General features: G+C 45.9%; 1 protein-coding gene across 1 annotated transcript in view; it reads right to left on the bottom strand.

The window, feature by feature from the left end:
* The window catches only part of AFF4 (ALF transcription elongation factor 4), a 44,193-nt gene that overhangs the window by 24,310 nt on the left and 5,909 nt on the right, over positions 1-13,974 (bottom strand). Inside the window, exons 2-3 of the mRNA XM_063413932.1 lie at positions 3,168-3,294; positions 1,039-1,815 (exon numbers count right to left, since the gene is read on the bottom strand). Coding sequence (XP_063270002.1) covers positions 1,039-1,815; positions 3,168-3,290 — 900 coding nt within the window. The 5' untranslated portion in view covers positions 3,291-3,294. The remainder of the gene's footprint in view (positions 1-1,038; positions 1,816-3,167; positions 3,295-13,974) is intronic.

The following is a 13,974-nucleotide window of genomic DNA, read 5'->3' on the forward strand; positions in this document are numbered from 1 at the left end:
CTCTCACTTTTCACTTGACAGTTAAAGTGATCACAGGCAGGCAGTGATATTAAAAACTTGTAGAGAGGGGAGAGGGAATCACAGCTTTCCATCAGTTCCTGGAAGCAGCCCAGGATAACCTCTGAATTCAAGTGCAGGGCTGTGAACGCACAGGAATGACAAACTGCATTCCCAAGTAAAGCACTCATCACAGAGTGATCCCAGGAACAGCAATAATTACCAAATTATGAATCCTCTGCATCCCTGGCTGCCACAAGCACAAAGAGACAAAGCTGCTAAAGGATTCACTGCATCAGCAGTGATGTGGAGAGTCCTCACAAATAAAGCAATTTCTGATTTCCTTACCTGTGTGCTGGATCTTACTTTGCTATCTGCTGCAATCCCAGGAACAAGGGCTTTTCTCTGGCTACCGTGATTCAAGCAGTCAGACAGGAGATGAAATGAGACTTTATTACCAGGAAAGGCTCCTTGTAAGTGAGCTGGAGCCAGAGTCTGTGTCTTAATGATTCGGGAATTACCAAACTCCTCAAAGTTGCTAACCCAATAATATTTTATATCCAGCACAACTGATAAAAGTTCTGCCCCCTGTTCAATTTGGTGTGAAGGTATAATAATCACATCTGGTAATTGCTACTCACTTCAAAAGAGAATCTGATACAGGCAGATTGTATCAACAACTCACAGTCAATTCAGCTCCCAGGAACAACAATATATTTACCCAGCTCGTCAAAATATTTGTGGATACCCTACGATTTCCCTAACTCCTGACTAGAGAAATACTCTGTGAAAATTGGCCTCTTGGGGTTAAGTATGAATGTCTCAGCCTTTATTTAATAAAAATCCCAGTATCCACACTGAAGAAGCAGAAGACAAAAATAATTACTTTTGTGTGCCTCCCATTGAGAACACAGCTTAGGTGAAGGTGCTTTGAGTCACAAAAACACAGTGTTTACTAAAAACTCCACCTGGGTTAGGCAAATTGGGACTCTGGAAAATCCCAGCCCAAGCGGAGGAAGGTTTTAGAAGGCAGTAACTTACATCCAGGGGCTGAGAGGGGATCTTCAGCTTGGTCAGGTGCGCTTTGCTGCTGGGCTTGAGCTCGTTGACGCCGCCGCCGTGGGCCTGGCCGCTGTAGTGTTCCGAGGGTAGCTTTGGTTCCATGGACTCCTGCCCGTCCATCGGCCGCACGTACGCCGTGGGCTTCTGCAGCATCGAGCTGGACTTGGACATCAGCGAGGGCGGGAAGGACTGGCTCGAGTGCTGCCCGCTGCCGAACGAGGGCACGCGCGACGGCGAGTCCCAGCTGGGCTCGGGCTCGCGCGGCGACTTGGAGCGCTGGTGCTCCTTGCCGTGGTGGTCGCCGCCGTGGGCCCGCGAGTGGCCCGAGGCCAGCGAGGACACGGCCGGCGGCTTCCCGGGGCTGCCGGAGCGGCCCTTGGAGTGCTCGGAGCCGTGCTGGCCCTTCTTGCGGCCGCCGCCGCCGTAGGAGTCGCGCTCGTGGCGGGCGCCGGCGGCCGCGCCGCCCCCCGAGCGCTGCCCGTGCCCCCCCAGCCCCGCCGAGCGCTTCTGGGGCTGTGCCGAGGTGCTGGGCGCCGGCCCCACCGGGGTCCATTTGCCGCCCGGGTGCGCGCCGGGCCCGTGCCGCTGCTCACCGAAGAAGCCGGCGGCGGGTTTGTCGTCGGGCGCCGCGGGCACCGAGGGCTTGGGAAGGGCGACGATCTTCTGCAGCGGCCGGTCCCCGATGAGATCCGTCATCTCGTCATAGTTCCCCAGCATGCTCTGGATGCGGCTGGACAGCTTGTCCTCTTTGCTGGTCTGGGACAAAGGGCACCAAAATCAGCACTGAACACACCACGGCTCCCCGCGCAGGTAAAGAATGTGACAGCTATAGCACCTAACCTGAATTCCTGCTACAATACACCTCTGCCAGCGCTTCCAATGCTGAGTTTTAGCTCCTAAAACAGCAATTTGACTCCCTAAAATATATTCAAAATATGTAATAATATGTATTTAACTCCTTAAAGCACACTAAAATTTCAGCAGAGGAACAGCTGAACCAGCAATGATCAAATAATGAACTGCTGAGCTGGATGCAAGCTGCAAAGTCGCAGATGCCTTCTGCCACCCTACAGACTGTGATTTCTCCAGTACAGAATGCATCAGTCCTAAAAGGTTTTAATTAGCAGTAAAATAAAATCAACTTAACCTCACCCCCGTAAGTCATTTTTAATTGGTATTTATATTGGCACAGTGCTTGTTGCACACAGTTAAAAGGGTTCTTTCTTCTAGAACCATTTTGTTTTCCAAATCTGGGATCCTGGATCATTCCCCCATGCATCCCAGCCAGCTCCAGTTAACTTCACACAGGTAGAATTTGGTTATCCAGCACAGGACAGTGATGGAAGGACAGGAATAAAAACCCACCAGGTATCTCTCAACTTTCCTCCTGCAAGAAGAGAGTTTTCAGTTTTACTTCTTGCAAACTAGCTGAAATTGCAACAAGGGAAGGGTTTGCTTTCAAAGTGAGTTTTGAACTACGTAATTAACATATTAAATAATATTTTATTAGTTATTCCAGAATTAGGTTATTTTTTCCAGTTCTGTCCAAGCAGCCTGGAAGGAAACCCAGCACAGGCTGAAGGCTGAGCAAGACCACAAACAGAATCAGCTCTTTCAAACCAAACTAAAACATCAGATAAAAACTACTGCAGCACTCGTTAGAGCTGATAATTCTGTCATATCAGACACTCCAGCATTTAAAATTAATCTCCTATTTAAACATTCTCTTCCTGAACTTATCCAGGTCTGGATTACGCTGAGGAAAGGTTAGAAAGTTTAGCAACAGGCTATAGCACCCCAAAAATGGCAACTTGGCATCACAATGGACACTTTAACTGCTTTGAGTCACTGTATAGAAGGTGAAGGAAGGAAAAATTTGGATGGTTTTATTTTCCTTTTTCTCACTCCCTGTAAAGGTTCCTCCCCTTCCCAAGCATTTTAAATCTGCCAGTGGAGCTGTGACTGCCCAGCTTTATTTTCAAGCCCTGCTTAAACACTTGGTTGCCGTAAGAGCTTTTGATCTAACAAGAACTCAGATAAAAATAAAATACGGATTTGCACGTGATTTCTGCTACAAAGCCTGCGTTTTCCTGAGGTGCAGAACTCACCACTTTGTAGGGTTCAGCAAAGAGAGGAGAGTTGGGTGGGAAGGCTTCGTCACCCTGCTGAATTTCTTGATTTCGCCTTTCCCTTTCTTTCATACGCAGCACATTCCGGTCTTCACGGTTCATGTTGCTACGAGCAAAAAGATCAGGCCTGATCACAGAGGGAAGCAGGAGGGATGTGAGGGCCCAGGAGAGGGAGGAGAGCGCCCAAAGGAGGGATCTAAGTGCCCCCAAGCAGCCTCTGGCCCTGTTTGGCCACGGAATGATCTCTGTGGGGGCCACAATTCCTCAAAATTGCCCAATGTCAGCCCCCTCCAAAGGGCTGTAACCCCCAACCCACTGCTGCCTTCTAACAGGGAAACTTTATGCTGCAATAAAAAAAATAAAATTGAAAAAAAAAAAAACCCCAAGTCCTCAGGCAAGTAACTATTTCAAACCCCTTCACCCGCTCGAATCATCTCAGTTCCAGCCCACGCCAAACATCTCCCATTCATTTCTAAAATACCTTTTCTCCCCCACATCCCCCAGATGTTCTGCCATCCCCCCACCCATTCAGTGCTTGACTTCTCCCATAGATTTGGGTTATTTTTGGTGCTGACATACCTTTTTTTGGCACCCATTCTCCAACATATTCTAACCTCAAGCTTTGATGTGGTTTCCAGGTCTCTCTCCCTCCCTGATTCCCAAAAGGCATTTCAACTCAAAGCAGTAATTTCAGAGAAGTTCTGGCAATAATGCACCTTTTGCCTTGGACCATATCCCCCTACTGCAAAAATGCAGATTAAAACCTGCCAATCCCCCTTCTTAACAGAATTTCCTCTGCAGTTTGGTCTTGCTGCTTGTGTTAACAGAAACACATCAAATTCTTGCAAAACGCACAAAAGTTGGAAAAGATTCCCTCTGAGCTTGACACAGCATTGGGACATAAAGTAAACAAAATGAGATGATAAATAAGGTGCCACTAACTCCTTTAACATGGAATGCCAGGATGGTTTGGGTTGGGAGGGGCCTTAAAGCCCCTCCAGTGCCACCCCAGCCATGGCAGGGCCACCTCCCACTGTCCCAGGCTGCTCCAGCCTGGCCAGGGACACTGCCAGGGACAGAGCAGCCACAGCGTGTGCTAAACTCTGCATCAGGAGATTCAGAAATGCTCTTTACTGATCTGCACAAGGCACAGTAGGTGCATCCAGGAAAGAAACTGATGTTCCACCACATCATTTGCAATCTAAAATGAAAATGTTGGCTGCTTAGAAAGTCATTAATTCATGTCTTTAGACAGCTGTCTGATTATTAAACATAATAAATGACTTGCTAGAGCATGACTCTGAAAGCTGTGCAAACCCACCTAGTGCATTCCCAAGAAGAAAACTCCAACCCATCCCTCAGTTTGTAAAACATGAGTCTTTTCACCTCAGTAACATTTTAACCTCTTTTCCATTTCTTCCCCGTTTGGCTTCACTTTGTGTATTGCTGTGAAAGCAGTGAAATCTCAGAGGCTGCCCAAAGCAGACCAAAGTGAGATCTTTGGTGAGTCGAGATCTTTGATGCTTTTAAGGCACCAGGTTTGTTGTGTTTCCCTGCCTTGCAAACCAGGTACAAGCACTGGCCTAACCCAACTCTGTGCTGATACCAAACCCACAAATACAACTCCCATTTTATGTGAAAAACTCCTTTTTTCTCTCCAGTTCTCCTGTAAGCTGGTGAACTTCTGTAACCCCAGGTGGCCATCCAGGCTGGGGGGGACCTGTGCACTGGAATGTGGCCAGAAAACTCCTGGGATCATTCTGGCATTGATGACAAACTTGTCTGAGAAGTCTGAGGCTCAAAATGCTCATTCTTGAGACTGCAGCCCAATTTGTTACATGTGTAGGATTTCAACACAGATAAATACCAGATTTAATTACAGACACTGAGCAGTTTAAGCCAAGTGGAACAGTCTGAGTCAATGGCATTTACTATTAAAGGCAAATTTTGAGGCAGGGAATAGGAATGCTCTGGTTCTGGGTGGTTCATTCCCACCAATACGCTAAGATCAGGAATTATAGACAGCTATATAGCCAGAATATTATCATCTTAACAAAGAATTTTACACTCTGTTTTCCAAATAGAGGGTTAAATATTTACAAAGACCTTCACTATTTTTTACAGAGACAAGTATCACCTTTTAAAATTGCACCTACATTTCCTATAACTCTCAGAGCTGAAGAAAAACCGTAATTTGTACCAACACTGTCACACAAAAGGAACATTACAAATACAAATACATAGCAAAAATTCACTTGAGATCTGAGCTGGTGCAAACCCAGAGCTGATGTGGCTGTACCTGCCCAGGTCGATGTAAAATTAGTCATTACAAAGACAGCAGTTAATGACACCACTTTCAACCACTCCTCCCCAGCCTTTTGTAATACAGTGAAAGATAAACACCCCCATGGGGAGTCACCTTGACTGTACAGGGATTTAGTTTAGGGGTTTTTAACTCTTTTACATTTTTTATTAGAGCAAATAGTTTGACTGTGATACAAGTTAGACTTGTTGGTATCTAATCATCCAATCTCCACACAGAGCTATTTTAAGCGCCTATAACATGTACAAGGCTATTAAAATCACACCAGCATTAAATGTGTAAATAGAGGAAGTTGGTGGGGCTTCCTTGGCTCTGTACTTCAGACAGCTTCCCACTCAAACCCACATCTTCCACAGCCACGAGCCCACCAGAAGGGAAATGCTCCGTGCTCAGGAAAAGCAAGGAGAGGTTTTTTGATGTCCAAGGGCTGTCTGCTGATCAGCATCGCTGCCAATTCCCTCCAGCAGGTAGGAAACTGCAGGAGCTCACTTTCCAGACCACTTGAAGTTGTAACAAACCTTTAATATCCACTAAAATGTGCTGTTCCCACCACTCCTACCCCACCCTCTGGGAACAACGACAGCACCTCTGCTCCCTCCCTGCACAGGCCTGGAAGTGAAGATGAACCTGTTGTCCTGTACCTGATGCTACCAAGATGATCCTGCTGAAATTCCCCTTTCCCCAGGTGGCCTGAGCTAAAGTGTGAAGGAGGAGCAGAGCCAGGCTGAGAGAGCCAGAACAATGTCTCTGCAGCAGGGGTCAAAGGCATCTTAGTTTCCACATCTGGGAAAAGAGTTCAAAATTTTTTAAAAATCAGAGAACAGGCCTAAAGTACAGCCGAGTGTTTCCATTTTTAGGAAGCTGAACTCTACATGGTCTGAGTCACTCCTGCAGTGTGTCCCACTGTACTTTGAACAGTCCCTGTGTCTGAAACTTCCCTGCACAACAAACCCTTCACATCTCACGCCCCTGCTCCAGCTCAGCAGGAAGAGTTGAAAGAGAGCAGGAAATCCAGCAGGGAATTCACAAAAACTCCTGATCCAGGCTCCCTGGGTGTATTCCTGCACCACCACTGTGCTGCTCCTGGCACATCAATCACCGAGCGCCACCGCAGCACCCAGACCACACACAGCCTGCATTTCTCCTTCCAACCTCCTCCTAAACCCCAGCTGGTATTTCTGTTCATCCCTAACCCCACAGGGGCATGGCTCTGGCTGGAGAGATCACCTCCTTTGCTGTATAACCTGTGGGATGCAATGGCAGTGTTGGTGCTGCCTGCCCCTGCTTCCCACCTCCCTCTCCTCAGCTCCGGGCAGGGGGCACATCCCAGCTCTGGGACTTTGAACCACAGCTCCAGATGAAGACAAACCCCAACCAGCACACCCACACCGCCTGAGCTTTCCTGGCAAAGCTGTTAAAAGAAAGAGGATCTTGGCCAAACCCTTCTCACCCCCTGAACCACATCAGGCAGCCAAGTCCTCGCTCCAGCTCAGCGCCAGCAGCGCCTCTTCATCTTCCCAGAGGTGAGGCAAAACCATCAAAGGTGAAGGCTGGCCCGAGGAACCTCCACACAAAACCCATCCAAAGGGATCCGACCCCAGCACACCCCACCCAGCCAGCAGGGCACCTTCAAAGCCTGCTGACAACACCTCCACTTCCTTCCAGACATCCTCGTTTAACTCCAGGGCTTCCTCAGTCTCAATTGGTTCCAAGAGCAAGAGGAATCAAACAGTTAATTGGTTAATTGGCTGCGATGAAACCCCAATTTTGTTAGACAACATTTGGCCGGGAAGGATAAACAGGCTGAGAGGGAACGTGCAGGATCCCAGCTCCGTGTGGGGCACACCCAGCTGCGGGGCACACCCAGCTCCCATGAGCTCATCCTTTTTTCTTAAAGGAAGGGGAAAAAGAGCTGGGGAGCCTGCCTGTACCGAGGAATGATGTTTCCAGAAGGCATTTAAAAATACCTGAAGGTGCCTTAACGCTGCATCCAAAGACACCTGTTGATTATTTCAGATATTCTTTTTATCATGAGCAACTGCTGGGCATCTCAGGAGCTGGCACAGGACACTTCTCCCAGCTTGTGGAGGCATCAAGTAGGGCACCAGCACAAATCCTGCCCTGAAATCATGTACATGAGCCTAAAATGCTACTCTGTCAGCTTTTAATATAAATGCACTCCCAGAGGAGTTGTTCAAAAAGGGAGACATTGAAAAATAACTGCCCTGCAACAACAAAATTAACACAAAAACACCGACACACAAAGAGGAACGTGCCCTGGTGTCACCAAGAGCTACTTACAGAAGTGTACATACAATCTTCCACTTTCTATGTGATGGTCAAGAAGAAAAATAGAGAAAAAAATGTAACATTTCCCACTAAAACAATACAGCTTTACCCAAAAAGGCACAAAGAGGACAATTCTCCAGGACAGGTTTAGAGGATAACTGTGATGGTGCAAATACAGAAGCAGCAGAGTCACTTTCAGAGTCTTACAACTGAAATAAGGAACACAACTACAAACAAGAGTTTACACAGAATTCAAGTAGTTTTTGTATGTGTCTAGACAGAGCAGAAAACCAACTTCTCAAAAGCATGAAGCTTTCTGTTTCTGTCCCTCACGTTCTGACACGGAGGCTCCATGCCAAAGGAGGGGGACTTGGCTTGGGATGGCTCCTGGCGCTCGTGGGATCTGCTCTGCCAAAGGAAAGGTTCTGATACCCCCAGCATCCCAAAATTCTATCCCATAACTCAGGGTGAGGCTGCACAGGTGAACACAGGAAACCCTGAGCCATCATCTTGCTCAGCTATTTTGATGAGAATTAGCTTTTCCACAGCTCCATCTCCCTCTTTCCAAGGTTTCATTTGAGCTCTTGGGAACACAATTCAAATACAACTGCACTGGTAATGTGATACAAATATAAATCAGATTCACCACTCGCTGAAACAAATGTTTCTCATTCCTACAATACAAACACAAATGCTTCTATCCCACCCTTCACATCAGGAATTCCTACTGCACATTCAACAGGGAGAACATCAGAAAGTGCCCCAAGAGCTGTCTGGGAACACCTTTGTACGTACTGAGGGTGGGAGAGCTTTAAATAAAAAAAAAACAGCAAAGTGAGTCGGCCTAGGTCTGTTAATGTTTGACAAGAACTCCCAGGGAGGGCAGAGCCAGCAGTTTGCTGCAGGCACTTCTCCTTCCCACTCGGCTCTGGAGCACCCAGAAATCCCCACCAAGCTCGATGTGCCTGGGCTTGTGCTGCTCCCCAGACAGAGCAGCACAAATCCCTCACCACCGTTAGCTGAGAGAAATTCCACTGCACTCTCTGTGGAGCATGGCCCTCATTCCAGCGTCTCAGTCAAGTGATGGTGCAAGTAATTAAATTACATCCTGCTTTGGAGTTCAGCTGCCAGAGTCCCCATCAGCCCTCAAATACCAGGTGCCCTCAGGATCAGTCAGCATCTCTACCTGAGAAGCCAAGACACAGCAATGGTGGGTAAAAGAATCACAATGATCATTTGTAATCAGCACTAACCACTGGAAAAGGACTTGGGGATCCTTCACAAAGAGGCTCTGTAAATGTAACATTTCATTGAACAAGTCCAGAAGAGAACGGGGTGCATCATTCATTACACGTGAGATTCAGCACACAGAAACAAGAAATGTTTCTGTGAAATGGAGTTTGGGTTGGAAGAGACTTCAGAAATCATCCAGTTCCACTCCTCTTGCCAAGGTAGGGTAGAAGAACTAACTAAGGTAAAAGTGAACCCCCAGCAACTGGATTTTAGAAGCCAAGTCAAGGAGGACATTCCTAAGCTCAGCACTTGCAGTGCAGCTCATTTAAAACCATTTAAAGTCCAATTTTTAAATCATACCACTAAAACAGCTTAAAACTGTTTATATCCAAGAATTTGCAAGACTGGTTTGATGTAATTCACTCAAGGGACCTTAAAAATGCAGAACCACACATCTTAAATGTCTCATTTTTTTTGCAGAAGTACTACCCAGGAGGGAAAACGTCTGGTCCCCCCTCCCTGACGAACACAGAAATTAATTCCCAGCTCTTTTCCTTCACAGGGAGCAGAGCTGCTCCAAGGACATCAGCTCCTCCTTTCTGTCCTGTCTCTTCAGGAATGGGGAGGAACAGGAAAGCCCAGCAAGTGACAGCACAGATCCCTGCTCCTCTCTCCAGGGACAGGGAGCAGAGCAGGGTCACTGCCATCCACTGCCCCTCTCTGCCCAGGCTCCATCCTGGCAGACACCACAGATGCCACAGTGCCACCCCTGACTCAGAAGAGCCTCAGGGACCAGCACCACGAGAGCACAAAGCCACTAAAATAGTCCTTTCTGCACCTACCCCGAGGCCAGGTCAGGATTCCAGGTCAGATCAGACACGGGAGCCTCAATGAACTCCTGCCACAAGAACCAGCCTGAGCCAGGACAGGGAAGTGAAGCTGCTGCTGCTCAGCAAAGCTGGATTTCAGCTTTGCCTTCTCAAGCCTTTGCATTTCCATTTGCTTCATCCTGCAACACCTACTGTGAGGAGCAGGGGACTTTCTTCAGCAGGCAGTGGAATTCCTTGCCTGAGACGCCACAGCTGAGATCACCCAGGCAGCAGTGCAGACTGACCTCGGGCTCAGCCATCCACCAGGAACACTCCTTTCTTTCTCAGTTAAATCCCTTCTCAGCCAACCTCAGTTCAATTCCATCTCCCACTCAACAAGGACATCCTTCCATCCTTTCTACTCTCCATTGCTGGAAGAGTCCTCAATTCCCCCAGTGCAGAGATGGACCATCACAAATTCAGCATTTTCACAAACGATCCTTTCATGTCCACACAGGCTAACCAAAGCATATTCCAACACCGTTTCCCAACAAATTTCTGCCCTTTAATTGGGCAGAAACTTAATAACCCAATTCCTGTGCCTACATGTTCATCTGCTTAAACTTTGAAGCCAAGACAATTGGCATTTAGATTTTATTAAGCAATAGTTATTCAGACATCTAACATTAATCTGGCCATTATCATTCTGACTTCCTCCCAATAATTTACTTTCATAAAAGACATCATTACATTTGAGTGCTATGAACTCTGGCATTAGGATTAAGAAAGGATTCACTTCACAGAAATTCTCCGATAAATCTGCTCTGTGTAAGATTGGGAACAGCAGACAAGGTTTTAATGAGGTGCCATCTAAACCAGGAGTGAAAAGGCAAAAGGGAAAATCACATTTGAGGTTCACAACCTTCTCCCATCTCAACTACAGAAAAAGAGAAAAAGTTTCTCAGACCCTTTACGCTGGTTTAACTGCCACTTCCTCCAGCCTGGGGAAGATCCTCTGTCTTGTCTCACAAGACATTTATCTTGGACTGCCCATCGTGACCACGGTTCCCACTGTGCTGCACCCCTCACTCAACTGAACACCAGGGTTTGAGATAATTTTGCAGCGTGGTTGTGAGGGATGGAGAAACAGCAGAAGGATGCTGGGGAGCAGCAACCAGAATTTAGAACTTCATTGTTTACTGATTTAACTCTCCTCAGAACCACGGGAAACCACTCAGGGTGAGCCACAGAACAACTGAGAGGGCTGAAGGGAAATCCATGTCCAGGCTGTTCCCAGAACAGCTGCAGGGGAAGCTCCAAAAGCGCCGGGGTGGATCCATCAATGCATTTTCTAAATCATCACCAATGCATCCCTACCAATACCTGTTCACAAGGGGTGCCCTGGACTCTCCCAGGGCCAGTGCTCCCCACTGGCAGCTGCAGCAGCTCTAGGATTGCTTTGCAGCTCGAAGACTTCACAAAATCCACAACTCTGGGTACCAGAAAAGTGAGAATACAAGTTTTCCCTCCCGTTTTCAGCCCTAACTTGTGTGCAAAGGGTTTACCAAACTCAGCACCATTTCCTACTTGTCTAAAATCTGCTATCAGAACATGACAGATTTGAGACCTGGGATGCTTCCTGGTACCTTCAAACTTTCTTTTTCAAATTTAAACACGCTGAAGATGAGTGCACAGAGTAGTTAAAACTCTGGAAAAACCTAGGGAAGAGGAGCATTTAAGATCTGCAGGCAGAGCAAAACAATTTGGAAGTGAGAGGAAGGGCCCAGAACTGTCTACAGAGGGGAGCTGGAACGCAGCAGGAAAGGCACAGCTTTGATGTGCTGTGCTTCCAAACAAACATTGCTTGGAAAGTTGGAAACTTTTCACTTTCCATCCTACCCACTAAATGCCACCTGTACTTTATAATCCCCCTGAGCAAATCGAGAAAAACATTCACATTTCTGCCCCCACTGAGTAATAGGGCATTTAGTGTAGGATCTTTTATCTCAGGAAAACAGTTGATTAATGCTAATTTAGCTGTACAAACTCTTCTAATACAAATTACATCATATTTTCCCATAATAATGATGTTTGGGTTTTTTTGCCCCAAAGTTCTTAGGAGTTTTTGCACTTTTCTGGATGTGGCCTTAAAGCAAAAGACATGAAAGTACAAAGAATTCTACCAACACATTTCCCTTTGGTGAGTTTTGCCACCAGAAAAGAGGTTCAGTTTTCTGGGGCACGAAGCTAAAGACAAACACAAGAACCATTGCAAAAGCCCTGTCAAAATTCAGTTTGGTTTCAAAACCTTCATGCAAGAGGCCACTTCCCACCGAGCTGGGTCAGAGCTGGAGCCTGGAAACGCCTCTGGAAGAGCCAAAGCTGCTCCCAAGTGCCCCAGAAATTCCAGCAGAAATTCCATGGTGGGAAGCACCAAAGCTCCCAGGCTGTGCTGGGCAAAGCTGAACAGCACCAGGCACTGATGGACACCCCTAGCTGGGGTTCAATAATGGAATTTTCTAAGCACAAGTTCAAATTAATTTTTTAAGGTATGACTCACTATTTATAGCGAGAGTCACACGTAATAATTTTTTAAAAACTGAATAATGCATTGAAATAAATTGTATAGCAGGGAATCAGCCCTGAGCAGCTCAGGAGATCTGAATTTCATACTCTAAAACAGCAATGAAGATTAAACCACACCCATTTCTGACCATCTAGAGCTTCCAGTTTGTCAGCAAATCATGACTGGATGGATTTGAACAGTCCTCTGAATAAATAAGAAAAAACAAACAAAAACATTTTTTAATGCCAATTCAGCATGGACCTTGCTCCATGTGGCCAGGAAATAATGCAACTTTTTCCACTAACAAAAAAAAAAAAAGAAAAAGCTGAAGAAAAAAAAAAACTGAAGAAAAAACCTGAAGAAAGTCATTTTTAGGAGGTTATTAGTGATTAACAAATTTAAGCTGAAGACTACTTGTTAAAACTCTCTCCTATTAAAACATATTTCTGGTAATTATTGGCTAAGAATGTGTCACAGTGCAAAGTCCTTACTTGTGTTTTTTGCTCATTAAATATAATTAGTGGAGCTCTTTCAGCACGAGCAATTGCTCCAGGAAAAACCTTTTCACCCTTTATCTTTTAAAGGCTGCTTTACACCAAACACCAGCTTCCACCATGGCAAATCAATGTTATAATACGATGCTAATTTATCCTATCAGCATCAGAATGCTAAATTAAATCTAAAGAAATTAATTTAAAAATAAATTAATTAACTAGAAATCCCAAACTTTACCAGGCAATTTGAACCAATATTCCATGAGGCCTCAGTGCTTTTCACCCCCAGCCAGGGGGTTCCAGCAGCTCCACACCAGTAAGAGGGAGAGGTGAACTGGAAGGTTCCATGGGAAATGCCAAAACAAACAGAGCACCTCACTCCAAAATACAAAAACCTCCTCAGAACACACAAACAAACTCTCAGAAATCTCTGCTCCATAGAGGACAACTCAGAGCATAAAAAACCCCAGAGACAGGGAAAATACCAGGGCATCAATCCATTTAATCTCCTTTTGGCCAATCTTTGTGCTTCAAGGCATCCTGAAGTTACAAAAATACAATAATCTCTGTAAAATCAAGCATTTTTCACTCAGCAATTTCCATTAGGTTCATTTGATTTATGCCAAAGCACAGGACGACTTGCTGAAGTTACAACATGTTCCTTTAAGTTCTTCAACCTGTTTCCCATTATCAGTTTTCTGAAATTTCCATCTTAATGTTTTCAAATCTGGATTTTGACCAAACAATTTTAAAATTATCTTTAAATAAGGAAATGCTTATGTTAATTGTAATGCAACACTGGAAAGTTACGTTGGCAGATCTCTCAAATTATTTTTTTTTTCCACAGAAACTCTGGTTATTCCTCAGCCCACGAAATGCATGACATCACACAACCTAAATTCCCACTTTGATGTAGCTTTTTTTGGTTTCCTGCTCCCCTTCACTGTGGGAAAAACAGAATTCTAGAATTGTTTAGGCTGGAAAAGCCCTCCAAGTTCTTCAGTCCAACCATTTCCACTGCCCCAGGTCCCCAAGTGCCACCTCCAGACTTTAACCCGTGCAGGGATGGGAC

Source organism: Prinia subflava, chromosome 16 (genome assembly GCF_021018805.1).
Source record: "Prinia subflava isolate CZ2003 ecotype Zambia chromosome 16, Cam_Psub_1.2, whole genome shotgun sequence".
Classification (NCBI taxonomy): Eukaryota; Metazoa; Chordata; class Aves; order Passeriformes; family Cisticolidae; genus Prinia; species Prinia subflava.